Source organism: Aquarana catesbeiana, linkage group LG07, assembly GCF_042186555.1.
Source record: "Aquarana catesbeiana isolate 2022-GZ linkage group LG07, ASM4218655v1, whole genome shotgun sequence".
NCBI lineage: Eukaryota > Metazoa > Chordata > Amphibia > Anura > Ranidae > Aquarana > Aquarana catesbeiana.
In genome coordinates, this window is record NC_133330.1 from 151,638,220 (window position 1) to 151,653,051 (window position 14,832).

At 42.6% G+C, this 14,832-nt stretch overlaps 1 protein-coding gene and 1 pseudogene across 2 annotated transcripts in view; one reads left to right on the top strand and one right to left on the bottom strand.

Annotated features, from left to right (window-relative positions):
* Positions 1 to 14,832, bottom strand: part of SREBF2 (sterol regulatory element binding transcription factor 2) — a 149,491-nt gene that overhangs the window by 16,552 nt on the left and 118,107 nt on the right. For both annotated transcript variants that reach the window (XM_073592722.1, XM_073592724.1), the window contains exons 14-15: positions 14,681 to 14,793; positions 1,519 to 1,648 (exon numbers count right to left, since the gene is read on the bottom strand). In XM_073592722.1, the coding sequence (XP_073448823.1) occupies positions 1,519 to 1,648; positions 14,681 to 14,793 (243 nt within the window). The remainder of the gene's footprint in view (positions 1 to 1,518; positions 1,649 to 14,680; positions 14,794 to 14,832) is intronic.
* LOC141104060 (5S ribosomal RNA) lies at positions 10,042 to 10,160 on the top strand (annotated as a pseudogene).

Genomic DNA, 14,832 nt, shown 5'->3' on the forward strand with positions numbered 1-14,832 from the left:
ACATGGCAGTACTGAGATACTCTGTCTTCTAGATCAGATGCACAAATTACTGAGGAATCGAGGGGCAAATCCCCCAGAGTCTAAGGAGATGATCATAGTCCACCACCTTTTGATACTATACAAAATCCTGATCTGTACTAAACTTAAACTTCTTGACCCACAGCCTCCTTGTCAATGCACCCAATTTAAGAATCAAATCAGAAGACTCTGGAGACAGAACAATGCTGTACTTTCAAACGAATAGTCAAGATCGTCTGTGTGTGTCAGTGTCTCTGGATCTTTTTATCTTTCCTACAAAAAAAAAAAAAGTCAACCTGTGCTTAGGATTTTTCTTCAGCAAATGCTTAGTCAGCAGATTTGACAGGTTTACTTTAATACAAAGATAAATGTGACAAGCTTGATATTAGATTGAAAAATTGATCCCACTTCCCCTAAAAGGAATATATTCAATAGCAAATCAAATTCGTACATAAACCATAAGGGATAGCGGTGTATATAAAGGGTAATGTCTTAATTTGAAGAATAATATGAAAAAAAAAGGGGGAGGGGAAAGTCCATATACAAAAAACACCCTGCAAGTGCTGTGGTAATGCAAAAAAAAAAAAGGGTCCAATTAAAATGAAATCCCAGACGTGTGGGTCCACCACCGTAAATGAAGTGACTGGCCGCTTACCGGAACCCCATGAGATCTCTAGAGATGAACACATGGAGACAGATCCATTCGCTATACAGCCCCAATACAGTTTGAGAGGTTCCAATCCGGTCATCATTCCAGTTCCAGAGTTATCCGAGCAGCATGACTACAATGCCCATTTAGACCCTCTGTAACGGGGGGTCATGGGGTTCCGGTAAGCGGCCAGTCACTTCATTTACGGTGGTGGACCCACACGTCTGGGATTTCATTTTAATTGGACCCTTTTTTTTTTTTGCATTACCACAGCACTTGCAGGGTGTTTTTTGTATATGGACTTTCCCCTCCCCCTTTTTTTTCATATTATTCTTCAAATTAAGACATTACCCTTTATATACACCGCTATCCCTTATGGTTTATGTACGAATTTGATTTGCTATTGAATATATTCCTTTTAGGGGAAGTGGGATCAATTTTTCAATCTAATATCAAGCTTGTCACATTTATCATATGTTTTCACAATATTTACTTATTATCGGCTGAGTACTCTTTTTCCAGTCATACAGATGTTAGTTTTTTGCTTTGAGCGCGAGTCAATATTTTTCTCACTTGATTTCTGTGTGTTTGTGTCACATATAGGACTCTGCAGCTTAGATGGTTAACATTATTTAATTTTGATGCGCAGTTATTTATCTATTTTTCTTACTTTAATACAACTCAGACTCATTCGTTGAAAGCCTAGATGACAAATAGCTAGAAGAGTAAAGGAGGTACATTTATAGGGACAAGTCTCCAAAGCCCAGGACTGCAACCGAAATATGTGAAGTAGCTATAAAGTATCCCACTGCCAAGGTAGCACATGTCTATAGTGATAAATAAAGGCTTACTCTGCCTCCAGGAGCTTAGGAATTCTTTCTACATCCATATACTGAGATTTCACAGAAGAATCATCACCCTGAAACCACCCAATTGCCATTGAGGATACTGCATACCACCATCGGCATATAGGATCTATACCTGCAAGACATTATAAAGGTTTCTTTTCAAGATAATGAACATAAAGATCTCATCATCTGTATTCACACACTAAATTGGCTCATTACATTCAACTAGAATACAAGGAAAAGGAGCGTACATATGTATGAATTCAGAATTTGCACATTAAATTGTTTGCAGTGGCGTTTCCTAAATATTTTGTCTCAGTACAAAAATTGAATTGTCTCAAATATGCAATTAAGCCACTGTATGTGAGGACAATGCTGCTTTCTTCAAATGTTTTGTTTTTTTTTGAGAGAGAGAGCACAAAAGGCCAGTGACACAAATGTCTGTTTGAGTAAAGGTTTGCAAAAAAACAGTATATACAGTATCTCACAAAAGTGAGTACACCCCTCACATTTTTGTAAATATTTTATTATATCTTTTCATGTGACAACACTGAAGAAATGACACTTTGCTACAATGTAAAGTAGTGAGTGTACAACTTGTATAACAGTGTAAATTTGCTGTCCCCTTAAAATAACTCAACACACAGTCATTAATGTCTAAACCGCTGCCAACAAAAGTGAGTACACCCCTAAGTGAAAATGTCCAAATTGGGCCCAATTATCCATTTTCCCTTCCCAGTGTCATGTGACTCGTTAGGTCTCAGGTGTGAATGGAGGGAAGGTGTGTTAAATTTGGTGTTATCGCTCTTACTCTCTCCTACTGGTCACTGGAAGTTCAAAATGGAACCTCATGGCAAATAACTCTGAGGATCTGAAAAAAAGAATTGTTGCTCCACATAAAGATGGGCTAGGCCAGTGATGGCAAACCTATGGCACGTGTCCCACAGCTGGCATGCCGAGCCCTCTCTGTGGGCACGTAGCACGCCGCCAGGATAGGGGAGGAAATCCCCCAGTAATGCAGTCACTTTCGCTGGCGTGCAGGCATGTTGTAGCCGGCTCCCTTCCTATCATGAGTGCGATCGGACAGTGGAGCTGCAGATGTGAGTAAAGCCCTGTCATGCACTGAGGGCAGCCCAGTGGAAAGGACAGCGCACGATGCCTCAATACCGAGGAAGAGAAGAATGATCCTCTCTTCCTGGACTTGGAGAGCCAATAGGAGAGCAGCTTCCTGTACAGGGGCTTGGGCGCTGAAGCATGGCAATGTGAAGGACTTTGGCTGTACATACACAGGTAGGACAGTGCTATGGGGGAGGAGACGCAGAGGACACGGCTTTGGGAAGGGCCCTGTATTCTGAGTACAATGCATCCATGTTATCCCTGTATTCTGAGCACTATCCCTGTATTCTGAGCACAATGCATCCATGTTATCCTTGTATTCTGAGCACTATCCCTGTATTCTGAGCACAATGCATCCATGTTATCCTTGTATTCTGAGCACTATCCCTGTATTCTGAGCACAATGCATCCATGTTATCCTTGTATTCTGAGCACTATCCCTGTATTCTGAGCACAATGCATCCATGTTATCCTTGTATTCTGAGCACTATCCCTGTATTCTGAGCACTATGCATCCATGTTATCCCTGCTTTCTGAGCACTATCCCTGTATTCTGAGCACAATGCATCCATGTTATCCTTGTATTCTGAGCACAATGCATCCATGTTATCCCTGTATTCTGAGCACTATCCCTGTATTCTGAGCACAATGCATCCATGTTATCCCTGTATTCTGAGCACAATGCATCCATGTTATCCCTGTATTCTGAGCACAATGCATCCATGTTATCCCTGTATTCTGAGCACAATGCATCCATGTTATCCCTGTATTCTGAGCACTATCCCTGTATTCTAAGCACAATGCATCCATGTTATCCTTGTATTCTGAGCACTATCCCTGTATTCTGAGCACAATGCATCCATGTTATCCTTGTATTCTGAGCACTATCCCTGTATTCTGAGCACAATGCATCCATGTTATCCTTGTATTCTGAGCACTATCCCTGTATTCTGAGCACAATGCATCCATGTTATCCTTGTATTCTGAGCACTATCCCTGTATTCTGAGCACAATGCATCCATGTTATCCTTGTATTCTGAGCACTATCCCTGTATTCTGAGCACTATGCATCCATGTTATCCCTGCTTTCTGAGCACTATCCCTGTATTCTGAGCACAATGCATCCATGTTATCCTTGTATTCTGAGCACAATGCATCCATGTTATCCCTGTATTCTGAGCACTATCCCTGTATTCTGAGCACAATGCATCCATGTTATCCCTGTATTCTGAGCACAATGCATCCATGTTATCCCTGTATTCTGAGCACAATGCATCCATGTTATCCCTGTATTCTGAGCACAATGCATCCATGTTATCCCTGTATTCTGAGCACTATCCCTGTATTCTAAGCACAATGCATCCATGTTATCCCTGTATTGTGAGCAAAATGCATCCATGTTATCCCTGTATTCTGAGCACAATGTATCCATGTTATCCCTGTATTCTGAGTACAATGCATCCATGTTATCCCTGTATTCTGAGCACTATCCCTGTATTCTGAGCACAATGCATCCATGTTATCCTTGTATTCTGAGCACTATCCCTGTATTCTGAGCACAATGCATCCATGTTATCCTTGTATTCTGAGCACTATCCCTGTATTCTGAGCACAATGCATCCATGTTATCCTTGTATTCTGAGCACTATCCCTGTATTCTGAGCACTATGCATCCATGTTATCCCTGCTTTCTGAGCACTATCCCTGTATTCTGAGCACAATGCATCCATGTTATCCTTGTATTCTGAGCACAATGCATCCATGTTATCCCTGTATTCTGAGCACTATCCCTGTATTCTGAGCACAATGCATCCATGTTATCCCTGTATTCTGAGCACAATGCATCCATGTTATCCCTGTATTCTGAGCACAATGCATCCATGTTATCCCTGTATTCTGAGCACAATGCATCCATGTTATCCCTGTATTCTGAGCACTATCCCTGTATTCTAAGCACAATGCATCCATGTTATCCCTGTATTGTGAGCAAAATGCATCCATGTTATCCCTGTATTCTGAGCACAATGTATCCATGTTGTCCCTGTATTCTGAGCACAATGCATCCATGTTATCCCTGTATTCTGAGCACAATCCCTGTATTCTGAGCACAATGCATCCATGTTGTCCTTGTATTCTGAGCACTATCCCTGTATTCTGAGCACAATGCATCCATGTTATCCTTGTATTCTGAGCACTATCCCTGTATTCTGAGCACTATGCATCCATGTTATCCCTGCTTTCTGAGCACTATCCCTGTATTCTGAGCACAATGCATCCATGTTATCCTTGTATTCTGAGCACAATGCATCCATGTTATCCCTGTATTCTGAGCACTATCCCTGTATTCTGAGCACAATGCATCCATGTTATCCCTGTATTCTGAGCACTACCCCTGTATTCTGAGCACAACGCATCCATGTTATCCTTGTATTATGACTGAGCACTATCCCTGTATTCTGAGCACAATGCATCCATGTTATCCCTGTATTCTGAGCACAATGAATCCATGTTATCCCTGTATTCTGAGTACGATCCCTGTATTCTGAGCACAATCCCTGTATTCTGAGCACAAGGCATCCATGTTATCCCTGTATTCTGAGCACAATGAATCCATGTTATCCCTGTATTCTGAGTACGATCCCTGTATTCTGAGCACAATGCATCCATGTTATCCCTGTATTCTGAGCACGATCCCTGTATTCTGAGCACGATCCCTGTATTCTGAGCACTATGCATCCATGTTATCCCTGTATTCTGAGCACTATCCCAGTATGGTGAGCACAATGCATCCATGTTATCCCTGTATTCTGAGCACTATCCCAGTATTCTGAGCACAATGCATCCATGTTATCCCTGTATTCTGAGTACAATGCATCCATTTTTATCCCAGTATTCTGAGCACTATCCATCCATGTTATCCCAGTATTCTGAGCACAATGCATCCATGTTATCCCTGTATTCTGAGCTTAACGCACTCCTTTGAAAAAGCACAAAATATTTTTTCTGGGCAGAATCATAAGTTTTTTGGTCCCTTAGGGCTCATTTAGAGGGATGATCAGTCCCATCCTCTGTACAGAGCCGCTGGTAGGTTTAATTCCATTTTGGCACTTTGAAATAAATAAGTTGGTTTTGTGTCGCTGTTTGGGCACTCGGGCTCAAAAAGGTTCGCCATCACTGGGCTAGGCTATAAGAACATTGTCAAGACCCTAAAACTGAGCTGCAGCATGGTGGCCAAGACCATACAGCGGTTTAACAAGCCAGGTTCCACTCAACAGGCCTCGCCATGGTCGACCAAAGAAGCTGAATGCACGTGTTCAGCGTCACATCCAGAGGTTCTCTGCGTGCTGCCAGCATTGCTGCAGAGGTTGAAGGGGTGAGGGGTCAGCCTGTCAGTGCTCAGACCATACTCCGCACACTGCATAAAATTGGTCTGCATGGCTGACATCCCAGATGGAAGCCCCTTCTAAAGATGATGCACAAGAGAGCCTGCAAACAGTTTGCTGAAGACAAGCAGACTAAGGAAGTGGGTTACTGTAATCATGTCCTGTGGTCTGATGAGACCCAAATAAACTTATTTGGTTCAGATGGTGTCAAGCATGTGTGGCGGCAACCAGGTGAGGAGTACAAAGACAAGTGTGTCTTGCCTACAGTCAATCATGGTGGTGGAAGTGTCATGGTCTGAAGCTGCATGAGTGCTGCTGGCACTGGGGAGCTACAGTTCATTGAGGGACCCATGAATGCCAACGTGTGCTGTGACATACTGAAGCAGAGCATGATCCCCCTCCCTTCAGAGACTGGGGCGCAGGCCAACATGAAAACGACCCCAAACACACCTCCAAGACGACCACTGCCTTGCTAAATAAGCTGAGGGTAAAGGTGATGGACTGGCCAAGCATGTCTCCAGACCTAAACCCTATTGAGCACCTGTGGGGAATCCTCAAATGGAAGGTGGAGGAGCGCAAGATCTCTAACATCCACCAGCTCCATGATGTCATCATGGAGGAGCAGAAGAGGACTCCAGTGGCAACCTGTGATGCTCTGGTGAACTCCATGCCCAAGAGGCATGTGCTGGAAAATAATGGTGGCCACACAAGTTATTGACACTTTTGGGCCCAGTTTGGACATTTTCACTTAGGGGTGTACTCACTTTTGTATGCAGCGGTTTAGACATTAATGGCTGTGTGTTGAGTTATTTTGAGGGGACAGCAAATTTACACTGTTCTACAAACTGTACACTCAGTACTTTACATTTTAGCAAAGTGTCATTTCCCTCAGTGTTGTCACATGAAAAGATATAATAAAATATTTAAAAAATGTGAGGGGTGTATTCACTTTTGTGAGATACCGTATCTACTAAAATCAGCATCAACAAATCAAGGAAATTGGTACAATGCAGTACTAAGCATTTAACAGTCATACAAATCAGAGACCAGAAAATCTTGAAAGATGTTGATCAGATAGGGAAGCCTTTCTCAACATTTTCAGCATGGAGGAACCCTTGAAATACCTTTCTGGTGTCAGGTAACCCCTGCCATTAATTACTATATCTACAGCTTATAGTAGTGTGATGATCACTGGGAATAATGCTCCCTACATTTTTAGTCATTGGGGAAAAAACCCTTTAGAGATTGCTAAAAGAACATTGGTGTAAATGGTTATTCATCTGAGAGGCAGAAGTTGCTCATTGTGCAAGGAACCTCCTAGAAACCTCTGGAGAAACCATAATTGAGAACGGCTGCCATATGGTATACTCTGTTTTTCAGTTAAACACTTGCAGCAGGAGAAGGGAAGGTTATGTGTGAAACACACGTCTTGTGTGCTCAAACGGTCAATTGCAATAGGCTTAAAAGGGATACAAAGTAGTTTTGCATATAATTAGGTCAGGGGCTAAAAATTACAAAATTTAAAAAATATATTTCTTTAATCGTACATCATGGGACACGGAGCCATAGTAATTACTATGTGGGTTATAGTCCACCTTCAGGTGCTGGACACTGGCACACCCTTAACAGGAAGTTGCCTTCCTAGATACTCCCAGTAGTGGGAGGGGTTATATTAGTTTTTTCGCCAGTGTCTAAGGTGTTGGTCACGAGTAAAGATGTGCTGTGCTGGGCTCCTCTGGAGCAATCCTTGCTGGGGCTAGCCATGCAGCCGGATCCATTCAAAGTGTCTTTTAGGCCGAATTGAATGGTACCCGGGCCTCATGTCCGAAGAAACAAGGTTTTGCCTGTAAACGCTTCTCTTTTTAGAAAGCTGGACCCCGGGATCCAGTACTTTTGGTATTACGGCCATAAAGTTTTACTGGCGGTGGTGCTATTACAGGTCCAGGATTGTGGGTTTCCCCGAGGATCCCCGACTCCTGAAGGTTTGTTGACAGAACCCACCGTGAAGGGTGAAGAATGGGTCTGTTGGTTTTTACCATAGAAAACCCTGCGGCGGGAAAGGTAAGTGGAGTTTTCTAAGAAATTTTTGAATTTGCTAATGAAATGTCTCCTTTATTTAATAAGTAATGGCATGCCTATGTGTCACCACTGGAAGACGAATTCACTCGGGACCGTGGTGAGGCTGATGACTCCTTATGAGGTGTCAAATGCGGGAGGGCCAGCTTTCACAATCTGTAAGATTGATGGTACAATTTCTTGCTGAATGATCCACTCCACATTTATGTACCCTTAACTGAGTGTTTGTGTTCGCTAAAGCCTCCTCAGGCTATGCATGCTTTTTCCTGTCCATTCTTTGTTGGAAAAGTTTTTTGTATCCGGAGGATCACCCAGATAAGCATTTTCCTTTCTAAAAAGTTTTCACACTTTATCCTATGGTAGAGAAAATTCACCAAGTCGGGTATACCAGCAATTAACGCTACTATAGCCTTTGTGAGCAAGTTTGACTTGTCCGGCAGACAATACTCAAATACTTAGGGATCCAACGGATAAAAGGTTGGAATTCCTATTTAAAAAAAACAAAAGAAAAAACACTTTTTTCTCTGGCACGTTGAGTGTCTCAGCCTACGCTGACAGTAATTGGTTAATCGTTGAGAGACCAGTTTAAGCAGGTGTTCAAAGTTATCCTGCTCAGCAGGTTCAGGAAGTAGCTTTATGTTTGCAAAAGTTGCTATGACAGATTCTATCCTTTAGGCCTTGCGCCCTTCGCTAAACGGCATGCAAGAAGCTCCTGGCTAGTCTTCCTTTTTGCAGAGAAACAGCTATCTGGGGATATTTTGGATAATATATCCAAAGAATTTCTAGTAAAAGAAAGATACCCCTTTTGCCATTTAAGCGAAGGAGTAAACAAAATTATTTCAAAGCTCCTTCTTCTGTGCCAGGGGCATCAGCCTCCAGGCAGTCACGACGGCTTCCACAGTCAGGTTCAAAGGGTAATTCTCAGGGTTAACCCCAGGGACAAAAGAGGTCTTGGGGGAGGAAGCCTACAAGATACTGTAGCCTCCTTATGAGGATGTGACCCTGCTTGCTCAATAGGGAGAATTCTTCTGCAGTTCTCAGGGATCTGGCAGAAGGAGTGTCAAGACGAATGGAGGACTTCCTCAATAGCTCCAAGGTACAAACTGGAGTTCCAAGAGTTTCTGTCTCCTTGTTTTCTCAGATCATAGGTTCCTAAGGATCCAGAGAAAAATAAATCTCTCAAGCATTGGACCATCTTTTGGCAAAAAGTGTTCATGGTGGCACCCATGTAAGAGCAGAGGTTGGGGTTTGGTTAAATCCAAATGGACATTCTGGATCTCAAAAATCTAAAATTCAATTCCTGAATATAATCTCTCTTTTTTTGCATGAAGTCAATCCAATCTGTTATCTCCATCCTACAAGGAGGAGACGTCAAAGATGCATATCTCCATATGCCTATTTTCTCGCTCACTAGTAATATCTACTTTCAAAGTGGAAAATCTTCATTTTCAGTGTGTAGCTCTGCTTTCTGATATAGCTGCTGCACCTCGAGTACAAAGGTTCTGGCCCCTCTTCTAGCCAGATTAAGGGCCCAAGGTATAACGATTATGGTTACCTAGTCGATCTGTTCTTGATGGACCAGTCGGTAGCCCGCTTAGACCAAAGTATGGTCACCACATTCGACTACCTGGAATATCTAGGTTGGATTCTCAACCTAGGAGGAATCTTCTTTAAAACCATGAAGAAAATACTTCGGTCTGATCATAGGTACACCCAAGAAAAGGGTATTCTTAGCCCAGGCAAAGATCAGCACCATAAAGGAACTGATTTAGGCAGTCGAAGCAAGATGAATTTCTCCTATTCAACTTTGCATGAGGTTATTGGCAAAGATGGTGGCTTCATTCTATGCCGTTCCTTTGCTCAGTTTCATTCTAGACTGCTGCAAAACAGTATCCTATCGGCTTGAAACAAAAGGTTCAAGCTCTACATTCCCAATGTGTCTGACTCCAAAGCCTACGGCCACATTACCCTGATCGCGCCCGATCTCGTCTGATCTTGGAGGCTAAGCAGGGTCGGGCCTGGTTAGTACTTGGATGAAAGACCACCTGGAAATACCAGGTGCTGTAGGGTGGGTGCGCCGGAGCCTCAGTTTATGGTTAACATCCAAAAATCTGCTAAGGGGAAAATCCTTCCTTCAGTTACCTGGGAAATAGTAACAACACATGCCAACCTTTTTTTTTTTTTTTTTAGGTTGGGGGACAGTCCTGAAAGAGGCAGCTGTCCAAGAGAAGTGACCCAGATCAGAAATGGCCTTGCCCATTAACATTTTAGAAATTCAGGCAGAGCACTTGGTCCTGAACGTTCAGTTTAAGGTATTGTCCTGCCAAGATTCAATCCGTCTATGCCACAGCAATGGCCTATATAATCACCAAGGGGGCACAAGAAGTTGTGCGGCCCAGAGAAAGGTGAAACATATCCTATCTTGGGCAGAAAACAATGTACTTTGCCTATCGGCAGTCTTCATTCTAGGAATAGAAAATTGGCAGGCGGACTACTTGAGTCGCCAGCAGTTGTTCACAGGAGAATGGTTCCTTCACCCCGATATCTTCCTGTGAATATGTCAAAAATGGGGGATCCCAGGCATAGATTTGTTTGCGTCCAGGTTCAACAAAGAAATCGACAACCTTGTGTCAAGAACATAGGATCCACTAGCATGCGGAACAGATGCCTTGCTATTCCCATGGAATCAGTTCTCACTGATTTGTGCATTCCCTCCTATTCTGCCTGCGTCCACGACTTCTTCACAGGATCAAGCATGAAGGAAAATCATTGATTCTTGTGACCTCCAGCGGGGTTCAGGAAATCTTGGTATGCAGAGATCGTAGAGATGGCAGCAGGGGACCCATGGACCCTACCATCACGGCCAGACCTTCTCCCTCAAGGTCCAGAGTTCCATCCTACTTTACAAACGCTAAATTTAATGGTTTGGATATTGAGACCCACACTCTGAAGAAGCGTGGACTGTCAGGTTCGGTAGTTTTCTACCTTGGTTAATGCAAGGGAGCCGGCCTCCATAATTATATATTATGAAGTCTGGGAAACATATGTCTCCTGGTGTGAAACCAGGAGTTGGAACCCCAGGAAATAGGTCAAGGTAGAGTCCTTGACTTTTCTGCAGATGGGGTGAGAAATAAAGCTGGCCTTGAATGCTTTCTAAGGATAGGTCTCGGCCTTATCGGTATTATTTCAACTACCACTTACTTTGCATTCTTTGGTTCATAACTTTATTAAGGGGGTAACATGGCTTAATCTCCGGTTAAGTAACCCCTAAACCCTTGGGACTTGAATTTAGTTTTGTCGGCATTACAAAACAGCCTTTTTTTGGGCCGATGCGACATATTCCCTTAGTCCTTTTTTGACAAGGAAACTATTTTTTCTGGCAACCATATCTGCTGCAAGAAGGGTATCAGTATTGGCTGCTCTTTCTTGTAATGAGCCATATTTTTATTGTTCACAAGGATAAGGTACTATTGCGTCCTCATCCTAACTTTTTACCAAAGGTGGTTTCAGGTTTTCATCCAAACCAGGATATTGTTCTGCCTTCATTTTTCCAGAACCCTGTGCTTTGGAAGAAAAATCACTACATTTTCTTGATGTGGTGAGAGCAGTCAATGTCTACTTAAAGGCAATTGCTCAGATTCGGAAAATGGATGTTTTGTTCGTATTGCCTGAAGGCCCTAAAAGAGGACCGGCAGCATCGAAATTTACTATTTCTAAATGGATTCGACATGTAATCGTTCAAGCTTATGGTTTAAAGAGGTAGTTCTACCCTCTCTAATCAAAACACACTCAATTCTGCAAGGCCGCAACTTTGTCTTCAATACATACATTTACCAGATTCTATCTGGTGGATCTAAAAAGACATGAGGATGTCGCCTTTGGGTGCAGTGTACTGCAGGCAGCAGTATAAATCCTCTGATCTCATGGTGCCCTACTTGGTTGTGTCTCCCTCCCCTAAGTTGGCATTGCTCTGGGACATCCCACATAGTAATTACTATGGCTCAGTGTCCCGTGATGTATGATTAAAGAAAATAAGATTTTTATAACAGCTTACCTGTAAAATCCTTTTCTTTTGAAGTACATCATGGGACACAGAGGTCCCACCCCTCTTTCTAGTATACACGTGTATTGCTTTGCTACAAAACTGAGATACTCCCAGTAGTGGGAGGGGTTATATAGGGAGGCAACTTCCTGTTTAGGGTGTGCCAGTGTCCAGCACCTGAAGGTGGACTATAACCCACATAGTAATTACTATGGCTCTGTGTCCCGTGATGTACTTTTTACAGGTAAGCTGTTATAAAAACCTATTTTTTGTTTTAAAATATTGCCAGAAGAAGAAACTTAAAGCGGAGTTCCACCCAAAAGTGGAACTTCTGCTTTAAGTACTCCTAGCCCTCTGACACACCACAATAGGCATGTCATTTTTTGGGGGGGGGGCTGGGTACCTGGTTTGGAGTGGGACTTCCGGTCCCACTTCCTCCTTCCGACCCCTGACCGCCTAGGCGATTCCTAGTTGGCCCCTCCCTCCCAACAATGTTCTGGGACACGTGACAGGTCCCAGAACATTGCCTGGCCATTGACAGAGGGTAGCTCAGTGCGCGCCCAGCTTTGAAGCCGTAAACTGTCACAGCTGGGCACTCAAAATCACAATGTTGGCACTGCGAAGAGGAGGGGGAGGGAACGAAGGCTTCGGGCGGCCGCATCGCTGGATATACTTTTTGTAGCTGCTGACTTAATAAACTCAAAAACCAGTGGAACTCCGCTTTAAGGCCCCTTTCACACTTGGACTGCGAAGTCGCATGACAAGTCTTACCCCATGATTTCCAATGAGTACCATTCATAACTGTGTGACTTCAAAATAGTCCCTACACTACTTTGGTCTGACTTTGATGCGACTTGAAGTCCATAGACCTCAAAATTACACAGGCATTGCTTCAAGTCGCATCAAAAAAAATCACGCCAAAAATCACACGACTTTCAGATCGCACAAGTGTGAAAGGGGCGTAAGGCTTCTTTTTACATATTGTCCTATATCTCCTTAAATGTAAAAAGGTCTGTTTACAAAGCACACTAGCTAAAGCTGAAATTTTCACACACAAATGAATAAGTCAGAGCAGTGACTCCTAGCTCTCCCTTCAAATGCCTGTCCAAGGTTTCTGTGAGACCTCAGGCCTGAAAAAGGAGAATATTTACTGTGCACTCAGAAAACCCATAGTGCTCGTGGTAAAATGTGAATTGCACCAAAAATCCGTTGGTAGTGAATCAATCACCTCATAAAACACATGTGCCTGGAAAATTAAACTGCAATGAATGTTTGCCAAATGTCAGATTGACAGCCTTATAAAAATACGCCCCTTGGTGTTTATTTGAAAACAAAGATTACATATATACACATTTAAAATTGAAATATATTCACAATGGTACATCAGTACTGGGGAATTTGTCAAGTTTATAAAGACCTTTTTTCACTATAAAAAAAAAAAAAAAAAAGCAGAAAAAAGAAGCTCAATGAAGGAACACACTTATGTGAGAAGGAATGAGCTCTGTGCAATTTTTGATACTTGCATGCAAAATCTAATTATAGGGTTTGATTTGCTGCTGTAGGTTCTGTTCAGTGCAACTGTGGTTATATGTTCTGCTATAGTGAAAAATTGTAAACAAGACCCGCTGCACTAAGTTATTAGCTCGGGAGGTTTACTGAAAGCCAACCTTATTATATAATACAGGATTTATATGGCACCAACTGGTTGCTCAGTGCTTTGTTATGGATCCAAGCGTGTGACCAAAGGCTTCCTGTACCCGCACACACTGCTCCATTTATTGGCAAATGCATCCAAAAACACACTTCACTTACCACCCATGTGCAATTCTCCACTCATTACCACTGCGCCCGTGTACTACCCCATGTGTCACAAACTTGCGTGATTTTTGAACTCTGTACACATATTTTTACAGTCATACAACCAAGACAATTTTAAAGCAACCCCGTCACTAAAAACTTCACATTAATTTAACCCCTGCAAGGAAAACATTGAATATTTACCTGTCCGGCTGCCCTCATCACAGAGCTCTGCAATAGTGAGGAGCTACCGATGCTTGAAAATCCTGCAGAATCCAACTCCTTTGAGAAAGTCAGATTTCTGGTTGTCTGCTGCACTCACTGGTTCAATCTGCCTGCCTCTACTTCACTACGGTGTTGTTACACAGGGGCTGTCAGGAGGAACCAGCATGGAACAGGGGAGCAGAAAAATTCTATACCAGAATTGCTGGGTTATGCATTTTCAAACAAGCACAACTATTCATTGCTGCAGATATTGACAGAGCAGAAAGCAGGAGGGAAGGAATCATTCTCATCTTTACAGGGGCAAATGACAGTAAATTTTTATTTTAGCAAGAGGGTCACTTTAATAATTTAGGAATTTATCTTGAAAAAACAGGCACATTTTGCTAGTTTCAATATATTTCTGTTGCTTGGAATCAAATTTAATTTTAACAGACATCATAAATGCCATTGAAACGGACTGTACTTGACAACAGATTCTACATTCTAAAACATAGCAGAGTTTGATAACAACTTTGCAATTACTTACTGTGATTAGACAATATGCAGGGTGACCCTCCAAGTGGGAGGGAGGTGGTGCTGTTAACTGAATCTGCAAACACATTTAAAACCTTCAAGTACTCTTGAGCTTTAGAAAACTCGCTGCAAAAGAAGAGTTTAAGGTACTAGTGATACATGTGG